General features: G+C 42.1%; 1 protein-coding gene across 1 annotated transcript in view; it reads right to left on the reverse strand.

Moving 5' to 3' along the window:
- The window catches only part of cntn3a.1 (contactin 3a, tandem duplicate 1), an 88,572-nt gene extending 70,102 nt beyond the window's left edge, over window positions 1–18,470 (reverse strand). Inside the window, exons 1-2 of the mRNA XM_084554317.1 lie at window positions 16,574–18,470; window positions 5,626–5,769 (exon numbers count right to left, since the gene is read on the reverse strand). Of these exons, the coding sequence (XP_084410443.1) occupies window positions 5,626–5,680 (55 nt within the window). The 5' untranslated portion in view covers window positions 5,681–5,769; window positions 16,574–18,470. The remainder of the gene's footprint in view (window positions 1–5,625; window positions 5,770–16,573) is intronic.
- Between the last annotated feature and the right edge of the window lie 1,254 nt (window positions 18,471–19,724).

A 19,724-nucleotide genomic window follows, 5' to 3' on the forward strand; every position in this document is an offset into this window, starting at 1 on the left:
CTTGCTTTTTAAAGCCTCTTCCCCCCTCTGTCCAGGCCGATAAGGTGCATCTTTAAGGTGTCTCATTCAGGGGCAGCGAATGTTACTCCTGAGCAGATGGAGGGCTTCAAGGCTCGATCACATCTCACCTAAATGCTTGAAATATGTGCACTTTTGCACACAGTTCCTCCACTGTAAAATTGAACTGAATTGTAAATAATAAAACAATTAATGCGTTCATAAGCGAAGGAAGGCTGCTGCACAATTTAGTGGAACAGATATAGAAACAAGAGAGAATAAACCAAACTAATAATAGACGTGTCAGGCCTTACTTCGCTGTGGTGACTATCAGCTAAGTGAACTGCACTGCAGACTTGGTAATTAATCCAATTACATTTTCAGTTATACACTCTGAGGGGAGTAATGCGACATTCCCAACCAATATCTAACCGGGTTGCACCATTCTCCGGCTAATCAAAGCGACTGCATTTGAAACGCAGTAACACCCCCTCGCATCAAAGGTATCCGAGGCTTTGTTCACCGGGGAAACACGGAATTGATTGGGTCCAACTCCATATGTGGGGTTGGCAAATTAAAACCATTATTTGTTGCTGTTCTCTATATTGAATGTCTACATAAACACAGGGACATATATCTTCTGACACCACCATTTGTCATGTAATTGTTGTAATATCCCCCACATTTTCCTCCACGGTGTTGGTTAGAAGGTTATTTGTCACTCACCCGATGCCACGGTACACACTAATGGAAGCATTTATCACAGTTTAAAACTGTACCATTATGCTTTTTGACCATATCTACTAAAAGAGTCCCTCTTTTGACCATTACTGCGTTCCGTTTTTGACAATGTAAAGTGGATTTGTTCTTTGTAAACACAACCTTTTAAGAGGTACAAAAATCCATATATATGGATATATAAATATCGGTTTCTCTTACCAGGACTGCAAACCTCATTAAAAAACAAAAAAACAACTGTATGTGTTAATATAGCGTCTGGAATATACATACCGGGAAGCAAATACATAAATGTAATGAATATTTAATTCTTTGTGATCATTATAAATGTGAGTATTATTCATGCCATGCCTTTGCCATTACATAATAATGATAAAATGTCCACATTAAGGCAACGTTAAAAGACTGGTAACGTCCATATCAAGAGACAAACAAACAGAAATGTGCCACTAATGGAAGCTCACATCAGTGCTTCAGGTCATTTTATTCCTCCCGTTACAAAAAATATATGTTGCAGATATTCCACATCCATAATTAACGCTACGCTGCGAATACATTTAAATTTCCACTCCTGAGCGGAGCATAAATAGACCCAAGCCATGGGAGGAAGACTCAAAGAGGAATAGTTTAACATGTACACAACTTCAAAGATGCAAGAAAATCCCTGACTGAGGATTCCTAAAAGGCTTTGCCACGCCGCGATGAATCAGAGAGATAAGTCAATATTTGAAACTCCTCTCATCTATAGTGCTTTTTACTTTGGGATTATAATGCTGCAAAAAGCAGCCCTTCATTTTTACTACATCATTAAGACACATATTCAGTCTGGTCTGTTTTTCATATGGTCGACAGCAGGCTTTGTCATATTTAAGGTTAGAATGACATTTATTTTTAAGCCGATCTCAGAACTGTACTTGAACAGAACCCTATGCATCTTAAAACGGCCGCTGTAATCATTCCTCCTGTCTGCGCTGACTGGATCTACATATTATTTCAAAGTAAGTGAGACGGGTGACGTCCACAGTTCTCTTTCTCTGTAATAACTCTCGAACATTTCAGTCCTAGCTGATTTGGCGACACCTCGTAGTCGCTGCAATGGTAACAGAAAATAGGGTTTAATATCACAGGTCACAGACTTTAATTATCTAATTGAAGACATCAGACAATAATTTTTTTTTTGTATTATTCGGTGCAATTATCACCTGCAAACAGCAGGGTAGCGAGAAGTTGGAGGTGAGTGGCCTGTCATTTGCAGCTTTTCATATAACAGCTCACTGTGGCTGCCTTTTCTTTCTTCTTATATTTCAGACTGATCCACTGTCAAAAAAATGACAAAAATGACACAAACGACAAAAACGACCCCTGTCTTGGGTCAGCTTGTGTTTTTCCAGCTACAGGCTTTTATAGGGGAACTACTGTTTTTTTACAATCTGGACCTTATTTCTGGCATAAAATACAATCGTTTACTCACCCATATTACTTTGTGTAATTTGTAGTCGTTCGGGAGATATTTAGATCTGCGTATATCCATATAGTGGGAGTGACTGGGGCACCGAAACGCAGCCTCTAAATAACGCATTATCTGCCGCGAAACTCGTTCATTTCACCAATATTTTGAAATCGTACGCTAGTACTAGTCCCCGTTGAGTCCGGAGTTACCTATTATCATCATCCAGGGTCTGTAGGTCATGTCTTCTGACCTGGATCATGTCGCCCCTGAACGCCGCATGCACCCGCGTCGGTGGGCTTGTTTACCTATAATTTGCTACTGCTAGTTTTTTGCAACATGGCTGAATATTTTTCCGATTCTGAGGTTGTGGACGAACCATAGCGGCACTCAGAGATGACATCATCCAGGTCAGAAGGTCAATCTACAGACCCCGGATGATGATAACAGCCGGGGGGGATTAGGACTAGCGTACGATAACAAAATATTGGTGAAATGAACGAGTTCCGCGGCACATAATGCGTTATTTAGAGGCTGCGTTTCGGTGCCCCAGTCACTCCCACTATATGGATATACACTGATCTAATTATCTCCCGAATGACTACAAATTACACAAAAGTTATATGGGTGAGTAAACGATCGTATTTTATGCCAGAAATAAGGTCCAGGTTGTAAAAAACAGTAATTCCCCTTTAATGTGAAGCCACAGAAGTAGGAAATGTTCGGTTTGCATTAACAGGAAATCTATCAGCTATTGTCTGGTGACAATTTAGCATTGTGAGTTCATGGAGATTAGCCGCACCTTAATAAAGATTTCTCCCCAGGAATGACGCTAAATTCGTAATAACGAGCATCATCTGAACTTCAAAATGCATTTTGCTCAGAATGAGAATCAGTTGTAGTAATCACTTTAGGAGCAGAAGTCTTCAGCATCGATATGAACGAGTGGCGCTTGAAATCTATATATAGGTTTTGAACTAACAGGCTTATAAAATGCAAACCGGTCCTTTAAGGCTTGTAAGGTTGTACAGGTTTCCAGGAGCCCCAATCACGAACTCAACAAAACAGTCGCACGAGCAATATTTTGATTTTCCCACATGGCGCCACACTAACTGCTGTGCAGAGCCACTTTAGCGGTGCACTTTGAAAACCCATTAAAGCTTTGTTGAATACTTATTCCTGATTGCCACAAACACATTCTGAGGTGAGCGTTTTCTGCAGACGAGACATCTAATCATATCACTCACTTTCAACACTTCCCGGAGCATTTATTTTTATTTGTTTTTTTTTTTTTTTTGGATTTTTCATTCAATTAAACGAGGCCTTATTCCGAACTGCATTCTCTGAAACTGTACGCACCCTCTGAAATAGCCGAAATGAATTCTGAATAATTCCGAGAGAACAAAACATTTGATTGCTGGTTTACCGCAATCTTACTGAATGTGTTTACGTTTCTGTTCCCAGCGGTGCTAAATTGTAGCCCTCCGGTGCCAGATACAGATGTTTACTGTGACTGCACTCCTGCCAATTATTTTTAGGCAACTGCTTGTAAACTCATTGGGCTTGTAGTAAAGTCTTCTGAAATCAATATTTTGCATCAAAGGATTTATGGTTTTTGGCAAGTGGTTGTACAATAAGGGGGAATATGCAAGAGCAAGAGCGACAACAGTGAGTCTTTATTTTCTTTCTTGGGGGCTTACTTTTTCCTAATGACTTGAATATTACCTCTTTGATATATCTGAATGTTTTAGAATATTGTTGTGTGTTAATTAAATAGAAATTCAATCTTCTCTCTGCAGACTTTGCTTTTAATGAGTTCCCTTATTAAAACGGACCGTTCTTGGTTAAACATATTTGCCACTGTGCAACCAAGTAACGACTGAAAGGCTTTTTCATCTGACGGAGACCAACCGTGCTGAAAATGGCTTGCTGTGGTAACTGCGGGGGTAAACCACATCCACCCCTTCCTCTTGCTCTCTCTTACTCATTCACTTACACGCAGAGCACACACCCCTACCCTTGGAGAGTAACCGAGGGGGAGAGGTGGTTAACTCCGGGTGAACTTTCTATGGGGATGACTTCCTCCTTGGCTCCGTTGCTCTCCCACGGTGTTGCTGCCTACCTAGAAACAACCATTTCACACTCTCACGCTGGGCTTTCTCTACCTGGTGTTCGAGGTCTGCATACAAATGCTTACGGTGTAGGTGAGCACAGAGGCTTTACAGCTATATTGCGACATACTTGTCTCGTGAGCACAGAAACAACCCTTCTGAATATTAATGCTTGGTTACTCCGTGCTTCCAGCTGCGAGTCTCAAAAGTGAGGCAAGGAAGGCGCAAAACAATGAGCTCCGTAAACGGTTTGCCCTCTGTTCTTCCGTTGAGCAGTAAATTGCTTTGAATAGATAGCTCCGGCTGCGGTTTCTGCAGTCGCTGATTTCAAGGGCACACTTTGGGCCGCAGACTCGAATCGTCTCCGCAAAGCCAGCTCTGTCAGCCTCGTGGTAGGATTTCCATCTACCTCTCAGACATTCGCTCATCTGTATATTTAAGAGAATATTTAAGCAGGACATAAAAAGCGATCCGGGATTGTGGCATGGATCCTAATCCCACTGCGAGCTCCCAGAGGAAAAGCCTCATTAGACATCCACTGACGCGTGTTGGATTTGGTGATAAGTGGTGCTAATTGCCATGTAGGCAAATTTAGGTGCCGTCACGCTTTCGGGGAAAAAAAAAAAGCCCGCGTGCACAAACAAATGCACGCAGCGACAGCCACGAGCCCACACATGCATGCACGCTAATTATTTTCAGGTCCCAGCTGTGAGGAGGGGCTGCTGATTTTGAGCAAGGCTACATGAAAGATTACTCATTCCTCAAGATACCGTGCTCGCGCAACAAAGGCCTTATTCATCTTGTTCTCAGCTTCCGACTCTGACATTCTGGAGAGATCTCGCATTTGACCCTGAACATCTTGTAAGGGAGGAAATTAGGTCTCTCATTAAAACCGAGATCAATGACAAGATTCCTGCGCTGCTGCTGCTGCTAGCGCAATCTCAATTAGGACAACAATCGAGGCGGCACTTTAAAATGAATGGCCGCACATTCAACTGCTGCATAGAAGGGGTGACATCTTTCAGACGTGGAAACCTGGTTTCTTCTTTTCCAACAGGGTTCACTGCCCGGAAATGAAGACAAGAGTTGCTATGCACAGCTGAAGGCATGTTGATTTGTTGCCTTGAGCTGCCAATGAAAAGATAACAATGTGAACCTTTCCTATCATTTGCAATAAATTGGCAGAAAAGGTGCTATTTTCCATAGGAAGCTTTTTTCTTTGCCAACTGTTCTGACGGCGCCGTCACACACACACACACATAAAAACGTTATAAATAACATTTCATAGATCGTATACAACAACATAAAAAAGTGCATGTTTAGGTGTCTTACCTGCCAGACACTCCACCAATGACAGCAGCAGTGTAAGTTTCCATAGCAACTCCATTTTAATGGTCTCGGGTCAATAAAAGCTCACATCCAATCACAGGTGTGGAGAATCCGGGCTTTGTCCTTTCCAGCACTTTCACTGTTCTCCTGTCAGTTACAAAGAAAGGGAGGGGGGAGGAAACCATTAAACACTGAGAACCACCGGTCGCCGCTCTAATCAGCTAGACAGGTTTCGCAAGGGCAGTAAGTGTCCATGTGTGGACACGCAATGACACATAAAAACGCAAGAGCGTCGGGAAAGAAATGTCAATAATATCCTGAAAACCAAAAAATCTTTGCTAAAAGCATTTGATCTTTCTAAACAAGTAGGTGACATTTAACAGCGTCTCTATTCTCCATCGGATATCGCATGAGGACAATGAGCACAAAACACTTGCGCTCCTGTAGAGTTAAGTGTGCTTAACACCTTATAACCGGGATCAAGTCTGCAAGAGAGACGCGAAGGGATTGGTTGCTTGTACTCGGACCTGCTGAGACAAAACAGAAAGCAGGCCGATTGTCAGACACCTCCCTAACATGTAATAAATCACTGTCTCGGCTCCTTCAATTCGTCTGAGCTGGAGGGATTATGCATTTCTGACACAAAGAGCCGGCTGTACGCGGCGCAAAACCATTTTTGGTCCCTGGGGAGACTCTCAATTGATTTTCTCAAGGACTAAACTGTAATTTATATCTGCTTCGTGTCAGATGAGGTCCCGAAAAAAGTTTTGAAATGATAATGAGATGCACTCGTCCTGCCACTAACAAACAGTTATGTATGCACCAATCATGCAAAACATTATGACCACCTTCCTAATATTGTGTAGGTCTCCCTTGTGCCTCCAAAACAGTTGTGACTCATCAGAGAACGGACATGGGTCCTTCTGAGGGTGTCATGTGGTGTCTTGCAACAGAACGTTGTTAGCAGGGGCCTTTGGGTCCTATGGGTTGAGGGGAGGGGCCTCTGTGGATCATCCCACAGATGCTTGGTCAGTTTGGAATCTAGGGAATTTGGACACCTTGTACCGTTTTTCACGTTTTTTTGAGTTGGTCCTAAATTGTTTTTGTGTTGGTTTCTGTGTCAGGCTGCATCCTGCTGGGGATGGCTGCTGCCATCAAGGAGTGTCATTGCTATAGGGTGGGGGTGTCTGGTCTGGTCTATGCCAGGTCCAAAAGTTTCCCAGCAGAGAACTGAACTGTCAAAAGTTGGTCAAAGTTGTTCACTTCTCCTGTTAGTGGTCACAATGTTATGCCGTCAACTTGTCAACGGCTATCCTTTCTGATAAAGCACCAGATAAATATTTGGCTTGTTTAGGTGTGAGGGCCAATGAAGGGAAGAAATTAGCTATTATTTTTGCTCAAACTGACTCTTCCTGGCACATTGAACTGACTGATGGTCCGGCTTCCTCTGACTACACACAAGCAGCAGCACGCCGAGATAAATGAGAGGGGTGAAATTAATAAGAACGTACACTATAGTCTATCAAGAGGCCAAAAAAAAAAAAACACAGACAACTGATAGATTGCGCTTTCATACTTTCTCAGTTATCCGAACGCCTCCTATTTTTGCACCGCTGAAAGGCATGACGAAGCATACTGATGTGAATATATCAGCCGCGCGTCTCCGACACGTTTGCCTACACTACTCCGCTTTCTGCGCGTACTAAACCATTAAAGGCAACACTTTTTCCCCCTATAAATCTCATTATGGAGATTGGGTTTAGAGTGTCATCTTAGCTCCAACTTATCTTGCAGTTATTAGGATGCAAATGTCATGAGCAAATGTTGGCTTTTAATAATAAAACAGAGAGTTTTCAAATCCCTGCTCCTGGGTATTTTTGGAATGCTCTTCCTTTGAGGGAATAATTGTGAGAGATGCTCTGAATAAATTACTCCGCACAATGTCTCCAACGGAAAGAAAAAAAGAAAAAATATAAGAGCCTTGAATTTCCAGCTGAACTTTATTTTCCAGTTGCACACTTACACCACCTTATGTCAGTGTTTGCATGACACTAAATTAGGTTTACCTCAGGCTGTGCATTGAGCCGTCATCGCGATTCGACACTTGCGCTTGGGACAAACCCTTTTCAAAACCCGTCCGAGCAATTGCTTTGTCAGCCATGTAAATGTTTTACAGTCCGGTCATTTAAAATGGATTTATCCGCCCTTGACAGCAGCACAGGCGAACACCACCAAAATGTGTGAACTACGGAGACAGCCTATTCATGAAAGCTGCAATCGGTTGGCCTCTAACAGCAATCTGTTGATCTCTATTACTCGGCGAGCCCTGAGACACGAGACATCAGACAACAGGGTTAGCAGAGGGGGATAAAAGAAAACCCTTTTCATCCAAAGAGGCTCTGCGCTAAAATGATGGCTCGGGGAGTCAGGGAGTGTCCACGTCAGGATTTGACTGTCTGTTCTGTACAAATGAATTACCCCTGCGACCTTAAGTGGTAACGAAAAGGCAGATGACTTACTTTCATCGCAAATTGATTCGCTCATTTGTTTGCCGTATGAGATGAAAGATAATGATAAGGAAGGCTTTCAAAGTTTGCCTTTCAAGTTCCGACCACTTTAATGTCCTTGGGAAGAGGAAGAAAAAAAAAAAAAAAGAAAAGCCAGTGGTTAAAAAGTGGAATATGATCAAGGCGAGAACGACAGTCGTGTTCTCAACATTTCCTGACCCAATTTCCACAACTGCACTTAAATGTTAGCGTCCACAATTACAGTCTCACTGCCACCAACATCCTGAGGTTACTGTATATGTATACCACCAACGCTGCATGCAGCTTGTCTGGGTCGAGTGCCTCGCATTCATGTGCATGAAAGCGACATTTCCGCTCCCGAGTTCTGACACATGCTCGCGAGTTTCTAGAAGAGTCATGAATGGTATCTGCCAAATCCAAATGCTCTTGCCACACTTTATTAAAAGCGTGGCAAGCCGCCAATGACTGATGCTCGGAGGTCGACGCGTTTTAATTAGGAGGAAGTCACGATGATGAGAGCACATCTGCAGAATGTCAGGTGCAGCTCCGAGGGGCTGACTCTTACTTCGTCACCTGTTGGCAAAATTTGCAGTTTATAGGAAAAGAAATAATGTGACATTGCAATAACATCTTATCTTTTAAAGAAACTAAGACTACTTTACATGCTTTTATCTCATCACGTCTGATTATTGTAACAACCTTTTATACCTATTTGAACAATAAATCAATCTCACGACTTCAGACGGTCCAAAATTCAGCCGCCAGGGGTTTAACCAGAACCAGGAAAAGAGATCGTATCACTCCGGTTTTAGCAGGCGTCCACTGGCTCCCAGTATGTTTTTAAGATCTTACCGATTACTTTTCAAGCTCTTCATGGCCGTGCCCCGGGCTATATCACTGACCTTTTAGAGCGTACCTTAAGATCCTCGGGCAGAGGTCTACGGTCTTCAACGGGCCGAAAATCGAACGAAATCAGTTCGACTGACTCTGTGATCTCCTTTAGATCGTTATTTAAAAATATCTTTGTATTGTGGATTTGCAAAGTGCTATACAAATAAAAAGATTATTTTTATTATTATTAATGAATGAGAATGCATCGTCATTAATACTGCACGGGACCAGTGAAGATGAATCAATATCATCATAAATAAGTTATTCATCAAACTGTCAAAATGTCAGGAATTTCAAGGTTTCCTTTGTTTTACTTAATTATAATCATATGATTATCTGTGTATTTTTTTAGATTCTGTCAGATAAAATAATCAATAATGAGACGTGACCAAGCGTGACGTGAATTATGATATGGCTTGCACACATTGTTGCAGTCTGGGACTGATGGTGCATGCAGGGACTTTGTATTTATCTGATAATGATTAAACGGTGAGAAATTTCAATTACTTCCTCCAACTCAGCATGAATTATCTTTCTTTTGTCCGTCCAGCAGTTAAACACCCAAACATTAAATGTAGTTGTTGATTCAGTGGCTACAATTACAGTATAACTACCCAACCTGCTTGATGTCTGAATCAGATTAGGACGTCCTCCATCTTAACTGTAGGCTAATTGAAAAGGTGTGGCTATAAATGGGAACCTATCCTTACCGGGTCAGGTGTTCCACCCGGAAGGGAAATAGTCTTTGACCACTGAAGCACTGAAGAGCAACGGACAATCAATTCACATTGTAATGAATAATAAACGGACTGATTCATTAGTGTAAAGGGGTCTTGGAATATATCAGCGCATCAATTAGAGCTCCGGTGGATTAAAGTGTTTGGCTTAGCTTCTATACTTTCTATGCCCCAAAAGATCAATCAGAATATAACTTTTTGACATATGCAAAGTGTTAAACCTGACAAAATTATAACTTCTGTTTACTGACAACATTTACTTTATTCAACAGAAAATGTTGATTGAGGGGGATGTACGTTTTCAGTGGCTCCGGCGACGTTACTGCCATGTTTCTGTCCCTAACTGAAACTTCCACGTTATCTGATGGTTAGCCCACTTGGGACAAACATGCATATTGGTGGAATACTTGTGTGAGGCCCGTTTGCACCCCCACTGGCCTTGCATTGGCAGTGACAGTGTCTCAGTATTGCATGAGCTATACTTAGCTAGCCACACCAGTGACGGAGTGAATAAAAGTCAGGGGTTTTCATCAGTATGCGTTCTTGTCTGGACTTGTATTCTTGTGAAACGTCAGTGAGTCAAGTACTGTTCCAATTCAAAACTCGGTCTGACGTAGTACACTTCAAATACGAGAATGCATCTGGGGTTAACGTGCGTGGATTTGGTACAGTCAGGTATCCACAAACACATTTCGCAGGCGTCATCAGGTAGGCTGCAGTTTCAATTGCAGAATGACCATCTTGCCTGTACTCTAGAGTCTGTACTCCAGAACCTGTACTCCAGAACCGAACTCGTCCGAACTGCCGAAGACGCAAGTTTGAAGTTTGCGTACGCCCAACGTCAAGAGAGGGCCAGCCGAAGTCACCCTCTAGATGCCGATTCTCCCCAGTTGCCATTTTGCTGCCTACATTTGCCAAAACTGAGCGTTTCATTTTATCTGACTTTTGAGGAAACGCAGCTGCTTTCAGGAAAATCTCACAATTGTAGGAGACAAAGCACTCCGCTGAATTTCAGCGCTGTCAGAGTGACACCTCTTGTTCTCTGACAGCCCCAGCTGGAGTTGATAAACCACAGATTGTAGTTCAGTCAGCCACTGGAGCTGACAGCGACGGCAGCTGATTCGACCCCGTCCTCTACACCCCGATCTTTCAGCCGCCATCAATTTTTCAGGGCTCAAAAATGTATTAATAGAAGGGTACTGCGGGTCCCTTTGGTTGAAGAGTCCACATGAAGATAGGATTCACACGAAAAAGCACGAGGATCTCGCACACACTCACACCCACCACCCCCGAGCTCTGAATCATGAATGAGACCAGACTCCCACACTCTGCAGGAACGAGACAAGACTGAGAAAAATGGCATACAATGCTGCATCTTTAATCACCTGAGCTATGACTTGACTTGATCTGCAGACACCAGCTCGATCGGTGTTTTCCCGCACGCGCGGCTCATCTCAGAGCTCTGAGTGCCTCCAGTCATTTAATATTTATTTGCCGGAGAGACTAGTAGTAGTAGGAAATGCGAAATTTCTTCTTAATCCTGCATACTTTGATTCTCTGAGTCTGGCTACACCAGGCTAAATGAGAACACTACATTCAATTTCTGCTAATAGATCCCCCCCGAATCCTTCACACAAACTATTCCCTAAAGTACGCCTTCTTAATCCTGCGTACTTCGATTCACTGCGCACAAGATTTACCAAGCAGCTCTAAAGATGAGTGGCACTGATAATGAACTATAATTAACATATGTATTTTGCACGCTGTTTTACACTAAACATTTATTAATCCATCCTGTACACAGCTTGCCGACAGCCATTTTTCTTATTTGACTTAATTTTTGGGGGAGTATTTACAGTGACAGACTTTTTTGAAGGTTTGCGAACGCTTTCTTTTTCCGTCATTAATCCGACGTGGTTGTTGCCGCGTGTGAAGCAGGTGCCACATCCGTCTTTGTAGCCTCCTGCGCAATTTAAATATGAAAAGTCTTGATGTGCTTTCAAAAGTGAAGGTGCTTGCTTCTTCCCGCGCCGACTGTAAACACTGAACCCGAGAGCACTTTTGAAGTTGCACAGAGACGAAAATGTCAAACAAATCTTAACTTCGCTCCGCCAATCTTACTCTTCAAGAGTCTGTGAGCATATGATCAATTAGCTCGCAACTTTCTTGAGCTGAAGATTTTTGTGTGTGCCAACGCTTTTTTTTCCTCCCCCCCTTCCTCGCAAATGGCACGCCACGGGAGTCAAGGAAGTGCCAGCGTATTCCCCAGCCAAGATTCTACCTCGGATAGTGGCACAGGACAAAGAGACTAACAGTGTTGTGATCTAAGCACACAAGCCGCAGGCGTGACGTAACACATGCCAGCTTCCCCATTTCTCCAGACCGCACCAGGGGCGCTCCACCAATGCGCTCGTCGCAGTCTCCCCTGTGACAAGAGCAAGCGAGCACGTTGAAAGGTTCCTGCTGCCTGCGTGCGTGCTCAAGGCCCACGTTTTAGCATAACCATCCAGTGTATGGTAATAATTTATACATCAATACGGAGCCGGGTATCAAAATTCACTTAGAAAGTTTCTGAAAAATTGATTTAGACAATACAGATTGTATGGTTGGACCGCAAGCAACGCACTCACCATCATCACTCCAACGTCAGGAATATAACTGAATTGGTAAATTGGTTGAAACAGCTCTGCTGGAGAGACTGGCCCAGATGTCGATCACTCTGGTCTTTTGTATTTCCGTGAGTTTTCCGTTTATTTGTCAGTCTGTCAGTTTTTACGTTCTGTTCTATTTGCACTTGCTGGTATGAGGGCATCACTGCATTCGCCCTGACAAGTACAGCATGGAGCATGGCAGGATGCAGTGCACTATACCAAGACGGAGTAATCATTATGGGCAAAAGGTTGAGTGTCACATATCGGATCACACTCAGTGGTCGCCATCTTGTAGCAGAAAGGAACCACTAACCAATTTTGAAAGTTGTGAAAATGACGGCGGAGAAACCGGAGCTGCTGCTGTGGTTAGAACTCCAACTTTATTTTTCACAAAGTACAATAATACAGTTGTAGGACATGTATGTGTGTTAAATGTCTTAATGGTGAATTGCAAATCTGTAATAATTCGCTACTAGGGCTGCAAATTTCAAGCAATTTCCCAAACTGATAGTCAGCCATGCAAACAGTCAATAAATTATTACTGATGAAATTAAATTAGTTAAATACAATAGAAGCTTATCCATACAGTGACAAACTTGAAGGAGATAAGTAAACACCTCCCTATACTCCAATTATAAATCAAATAGTATGATATCACATTATTAATTTTAAATTACTGTTCAATGATTGGCGCAACACAATATGTTCCGCACTGTGTTTTCCTCGGTAAATAACTTGTAATGCGTTTAATCTCTTCGTAGCACACCCGAGTCTTATTATTTTTAAATAACATTTTCATACCTGATATACATGATGGATGACTTGTTCACTGCATTGAGTACAGCTGCTGGAAACAGCTGCTCAGCTAAAACAGATGCTCACAAACACTGTTGCAACCAACGCTACCAGTCTTGGAAACGCCATATGTCCGTGTTTGCCACCGCTGCTAACTTAAATTTATACTCGGAGCAGAGAGCATGCTACGTGTGCGTGTTAGCAGCTACAGCTACATCTGCTGTCTGACACTCAGTTCCCATTGTTTTAGCATTAAAAAACCTCTAGTTTAGCGTTAGCATGAGCCTTAGATAGCTGGCTTTACCAGACAGACCGTTTTCATAACTCTGTGCTAAAGTGTTCACTGAGGCAGCCAGGCAACATTTTTTACCACCTGGACACAGGGAGTTGAACGCCCTACAAAATACCATTAACATATTTTTAACCAATTAAGCACTGAAACTAGCTCAAACTAAGGTCACCTTGGCGTTTCTGCCCGTCAAACACTGCTATCGTCATTTCCAATTAGTGCACAAGCTCGGCAAAGCAACACTACCTTGTCAAAATTCAGGCACCTTGCGCAGTACAGGTCACATGGTGTAGCTTACAGTGCATGGAAGCATTCAGACAGTAATGCAACATAATCTTTGTCTTACTACCTTAAATGTGCAGTGTGTAGGATTTTGCAGCATCTAGCTGGATAGGTTGACAAATTACAACAAATTTAGAACAATTTTAATAGCCCTCTCTCGCCTTCTACAGTGGATAACACTTTAATGTTTCTATACAGAAGGCCTTCTCCAGGGGCAGTGCTTGGTTTTTGATGGTTTTAGGCTATTTTTGAAACAACTGTCACGTGGAAGAGGACCTCAGCTACAGAGAGTTCATACTAAGCTAGCGATAACACAGCAATTGAGTGGTGAATAATGAGAATTAGCCTGGAAGCTAGCCCAAACTTTCCCAGACCACAATGGTTCTGGAGTTGCTCAGCTGGGAATTGATCATGTTCACGCAAAGATTCATTGGGTCAAATCATTTGGGTTGGCTATATATGGTGATGGACAGAAGAGTCATACACGTCTTGTGAACAAAAATGGCTCTGATTGGTTGTCGGACCATCCAGTTGCGTGCATTTGTTTTGGTTCTGGTAGGAATAGAGCAGGGCTATGCTAGGCTAAATGAGAAAACTACCTTCAATTTCTAATAGATCCTCCTTCACACAAGCTGTTCCCTAAAGCACTTCGTATTGCCTTGTTGTTGGGAGAAGCTCTGCAAACACACTTTCTTGCTTTGTTTTCTAGCAGATGCTACCGTTGCCCTGACTAAATGGTTTTGGGCACAAGCTGCTGACAATTCCAGCATTTGCTAAAGTACTAATTAGGGAGCCCATTAGGATTTAAGAGCCCGTCAATTAATAGTTCCTTAAATGCTACGATTTAAGTCCAGTGGAAACATGTTGCCTGAACTCAGCAGTTATCATGGGAGGTCATTTTAAGCTCATAATGGAGAACAGAAAAGCTGTTATTGCTTCAAGGAAGGAAAGATCCTCTTAGACAAAATGCGTTAAGTGTCTGAAAGCACTGCAGCTTAAAGCATCTATACCAGCGGCATGCATGCTGATCATAAAACTGCACAGAATGGTAAAAGTATAAACTGTAGCCTACACAATTCAATTCTGTATCATAAATAGCTCTGTGTTCTCACTAGAAGTTGATGTATTGCCAATTAAACTGCAACTTCTGAGCGCTTCTTTCAATTTCAGAAGGGAAATGCATGTTATCCCACACTATTCCCTATTTGCGTTTCACAGTTTTTGACTACACAGTCAATATATGTCTTAAATTAGTATAATAATATAAGATTTCCACACAGCTGCAAAGGACAGAGGCAATACTCATTTGGTTTCAACATTTCAACAATATATATATATATATTTTTTTTTTTTTTCTGAGCTGGTGTGAAAAAACATAATAGGGAAGAAGGATGTATTTTAATCTACATGCTGATTAGAGCATTTTTAAATCAGTAGATAAGCATGTTGTCCACATGGATTTGTTTTTGCAGTGCAGCTGTCCCACTTACACATTGTAAGAAATGCACTGGAATAAAAGATTAAGATTACGGCATTCAAGAGCGATGTTAAAATGTTGATGGTCTGCTGCACCATGTGGATCATCAGGCCACCATGCTTATCTGTTAAAATGGCCAAAAAAAACAAAACACCCCCTACTTGTACTATCAGAACGCACATAATTTTTTTTTCTGCATCAACCTTCTTCAGTCTATAAATTTCCTCTTCTAATGCGGAGCAGCCTCCGCTCAGCGGGATACTATGAACTTCATGTTCATCCACCTCCTCTTTCCGAGCCACTGACATCATCAGAAACGTGTCCAGCCATATAAGCGCATTTCCCAAAGGAGATATGTAGTAGCTCTACTACTGCAACCACTAGAATGCAAAAAGGTAAGAAGAGCAACTTCACTCAGAGCATTGTTCAGTAGATGGAATTAAACTTCATGTTTGGGCTGCAATAGTTATGTCCAGGGCGTAAGCAAGCAACTGTCTCCATGTCGCCATGAAACAAAAGACATTGCTTACAACACTGACACATCTTTGTAAACAGAAGGTCAAAATGACACAGAGCAAACATTATGTCATAGAAAATGGTCAAAGAAAAGCCACCTCTAATTGACTTAATAACGGAGTCCCTCTCAAACACATGGACACTTGATTTCAAGAGAATATTTCCCCTCAGAGTTGCCCGCTTAGTAAGGACTTAGGGTCTTTAGACAGCCTCAACCAATCAAGCTGGTCTGGGTGCAATCAAAGAAAGGCAGAGATGATGAGACCGAGTCCAATCCCCTGTTGATCACTGGCGACAATGAGTTCTACGAGTGGTTTTAAATGAACGAGAACTGATAGGTGGATTTGAGCCCTCTCCCGGAAAAGCTGCATGGTACCTATAAACGATGATTATGACAATTAGAGGACGCAGCGAGTGCTATATTATCTATAATGAGAAACTGTAAAACTCAGCTGGGAACTGGAAATATGGGATTTGAAACGTGTTAGTTTTTGTAATTGATGCACGGTCCTGAAGGCATGAACATATGCTTGGGCATGTAAGCACGGTCCGTGTGTGCTGCGTAAATTCGCCTAAGAGAGAATTAAGAAATATGCATCCATAAAACGTTAAGAAATTTAAGATTTTACACTACTTTAAAGGTGGGAAATTTTAATTCGGAGTCAAAAGAACAAGCTGAAAGCAGAATATAATGTCACAAACCGAGTACAGCACTAGATGGACTAGAAACATTGTTATAGTTTGAGCAGGATATGGAATAAAGCAAACTGTCTAACTGCATTTACCTTGGTGGATCTCCTTCGGTGTTTGCCGTTTCCTTCTGGTATATCCATGTTACACCTCGCATCTCCTCACTCCTCCAGCCCAGCAGCTCCCATCAGCATCGAGTCGACGGAGACAGTTAAGTTGGTCTATTTATTTTAAGTGCGGATGTCGCTCTCGTAGAAATGGCTCCAAACTCTCGTCTCGCCTTCAGGCGGGCTGAACTAAACCTAAACGCTGGCGCTCACTCTCCCCGTCCTCAGCGGCAGCGCTTTCACAGTCTGAATAGTTACCAGCAGCCCAGTCCTCCATTCACTCAAATCGCCGACACATTCATAGAGATTACCCGGGCAGCTCTGTTCGCGCAGCAGACACACACAGCGGATTAACCAAAAAAAAAAAAAAAAGAAGAAGAAGAAGAAGAGAGCGCTGGTGGCTTCTAACGAGGACGCGTGCGCAACGGAGGTTTTCACATGTCACTATTTGAACTAATTTCATTTATTTCAGAAGCAGAGACCGATCACAGCCTGCCTGAAATCGGTCTTCGATCCGGGAGCCCAGCTCGTCCACAGGATTAGGACTGAAACTGCGTGCGCGCAGAGGCAGTGGCACACGGGACATTAGAGGAGGATACAGGAGGATCTGTGTTTTTTCCCCCTCAGGCTGCTGGTTCAACGTTTTAAATAACACTATCACTATTACACTTTTTGCAAATATGGGATTTATCTTATCTAAAGATGTTTGCTTCTGAAAATTAAGGCATTCAAATCAACAATTAACGTTTTTTGTTGTTGTTGTTTTGGACGCATTGTCGTAAAATCCACATTAAACTAGCAACTAGACCAGTATTACAGAGTGTGCTGCATATTGTGTGACATACAATTTACTGTTGATGCACTAAATAAAAAACGCATTTTGATGGAGAATTCCAACCTCTTTTACAGTTGTAGATCACACTTTGTCAAATGATTACAGGCAGAGTATGTAAAACTTCATAGTCCACAAATTGCACAATGCTGACCAAGCATACCATAATTTCTTTTAATCATGTCTTAGTTGCATCAAGGATCCCAGAAAGCTATGAGCGTAAACCAACGTGCACAGCTACCTCGCGTAAATGCAACAACGTTATCAGGAGCACCTTAGCTGTTATCACAAGCCCAACATGCCTGTTGGCTCCGTTCCATGTAACTGTCCCAGCAAGCCAGAAAACGAATAGTCAACACGCTCAATGCAGGGCCCCAGAAACCTGCGACAATGGGATGCAGCCATTGGCGATGATGGTATCAGCCGCACCTGTGCTGATGTGACAGATGCAGTCAGCCTGGGGAAGTGAAAACACCTGTGTGGGCGAGCTGAGGCTTTAACTTACAAAGCAGTTACCAATTAAAACAGAGAAGAAGCCTATAAAGTAGCATGACATGTAAACTTGTTCAATGCTTGTATAAATCTACTGTACATTACACTGAGGGAAAAGAGTGACTTGTAAACCTCTCTTTTTTTTAATTGGCATACAGTCTCGGGAAGCAAACTTTTACATACTTGGAGTATATAAAACTGAAACTCTGAAGTAACTCATTACCTTTGAGGAAGCATTAACCTTTATATTGCACAATGGATGTGCAAAAGTATGGATGATGGAAAGCATATTAAGTCAAGCACTGTGTTATTCTTATGTTGCCTATATGTAAATGCATTTAAAGCATTTTCTGACTTCAGTGCTTATATTTCAGGGGAAAAAAAAAAATCAAGAAACAGCATTGTGTCAAGGATTACACGTCTCTGTCAGTTGATTACGTTTTTCATCATTACTCGCAGCACACAACGCATGACAGCCTGCCAGCTCATAGAGATTAAACAGTCAGAACTTGTTATATGCACTAGGCCTCTGGCTCATAATCCACTCACAATGTTGAGTGGGAATTAAGAGAATCTACTTCTGTTTGAGCCAATGGTAAAGTGATAATTACAGAAGAAATTAATGAATGCCCCCGCTAAGCTGCAGGAAGGCAAAAGGCGAAGAAAAAAAGAATATTTGGATTAATCTACTGAATGAACATTTAGTATTCCTTAGCCATTCAGGCACACCGCTAATAATGACACATCGAAGCTCCGAGGAACACTTAATTGTAAAGCCACCCTAAACACAAATATCTGCGACTTGGCTTGAATATTTCATGAATTCTTTAAAGCCCGAGTCTGGAGGGGAGTTTTCTTATCGCCTTACTGAGATAATTTCTTCCAAAAGAAGGAAAAAAAAAAAGTGAATTCTACCTCATGCATGTTTTACTCATTTCCCTCCGCTCTCCAAGGGGGAGAGATAGCGCATGAACTTTTCATTGTTGTTTGGAAGGTGTCATTTAAATACACGTATTACTCTCATCCCCAAGGCTGTAAATGAGATGCAGGAAATGAGCAACTTGTCAACACTGCCAGGAGTCAGAAAGACAACAATTTTCAGGGCCCGCTCTGAGAGCAAGGAAATGCAGATTCGTTTTTTTTTTTTTTGCAGAAGTGTCACACACGCCTTTCTCTGCACATCACACATTAACATAAAATCACAAACACTGACTTGTGCTTACCATACTGTCATATGTAATATTACCTATAGATCCTTTAGAAACCTGACAGCTAGTTAGCTTTCTGGCTTATGGGACCTCCAAATTAAAAGAAGCAATATAGCCAGTGACAATACAGTCAGTGGATTCGTTTAATCAAGCTGAACTGTGCAGGGAAACGGTGAGATGGCAGCAGATATATAAAAGGTGTATGCAAACGTCTGGGCTCTCCTGTGTAAATTATTGTTTCATTGATTTTAGGGGTGTTATTTTGCCACGATTAGTCTTTTTGTCTTTTGAGGTTTTTTTTTTTTTTTACTCTAGGAAATGAAAAGTAACCGTGCATTAACTTTTGAACAATGGCTCACTGATTCATTTGTTTGCTTCAAGGTTTTTTTTTTTTTTCCCCCCACTTCAAACGACACATCAACAAAATATGTAGCTTTCCCCCGGGTGACCAGTCATTTGCATTCAGCTTTATTATACCTCTTCTCAATCTCTCCCACACGGTTCAACTTGAGGAAATACGTGAAGTGACTGGATTTCATCCTCACTGAGCCTAATTTGGGGACAGAAACTTTACGAGCCGAAAACCTCTTTACGAAACGAGCCTCTG

Source organism: Chelon labrosus, assembly GCF_963514085.1.
Source record: "Chelon labrosus genome assembly, chromosome: 10".
In the NCBI taxonomy this organism is placed as follows: Eukaryota; Metazoa; Chordata; class Actinopteri; order Mugiliformes; family Mugilidae; genus Chelon; species Chelon labrosus.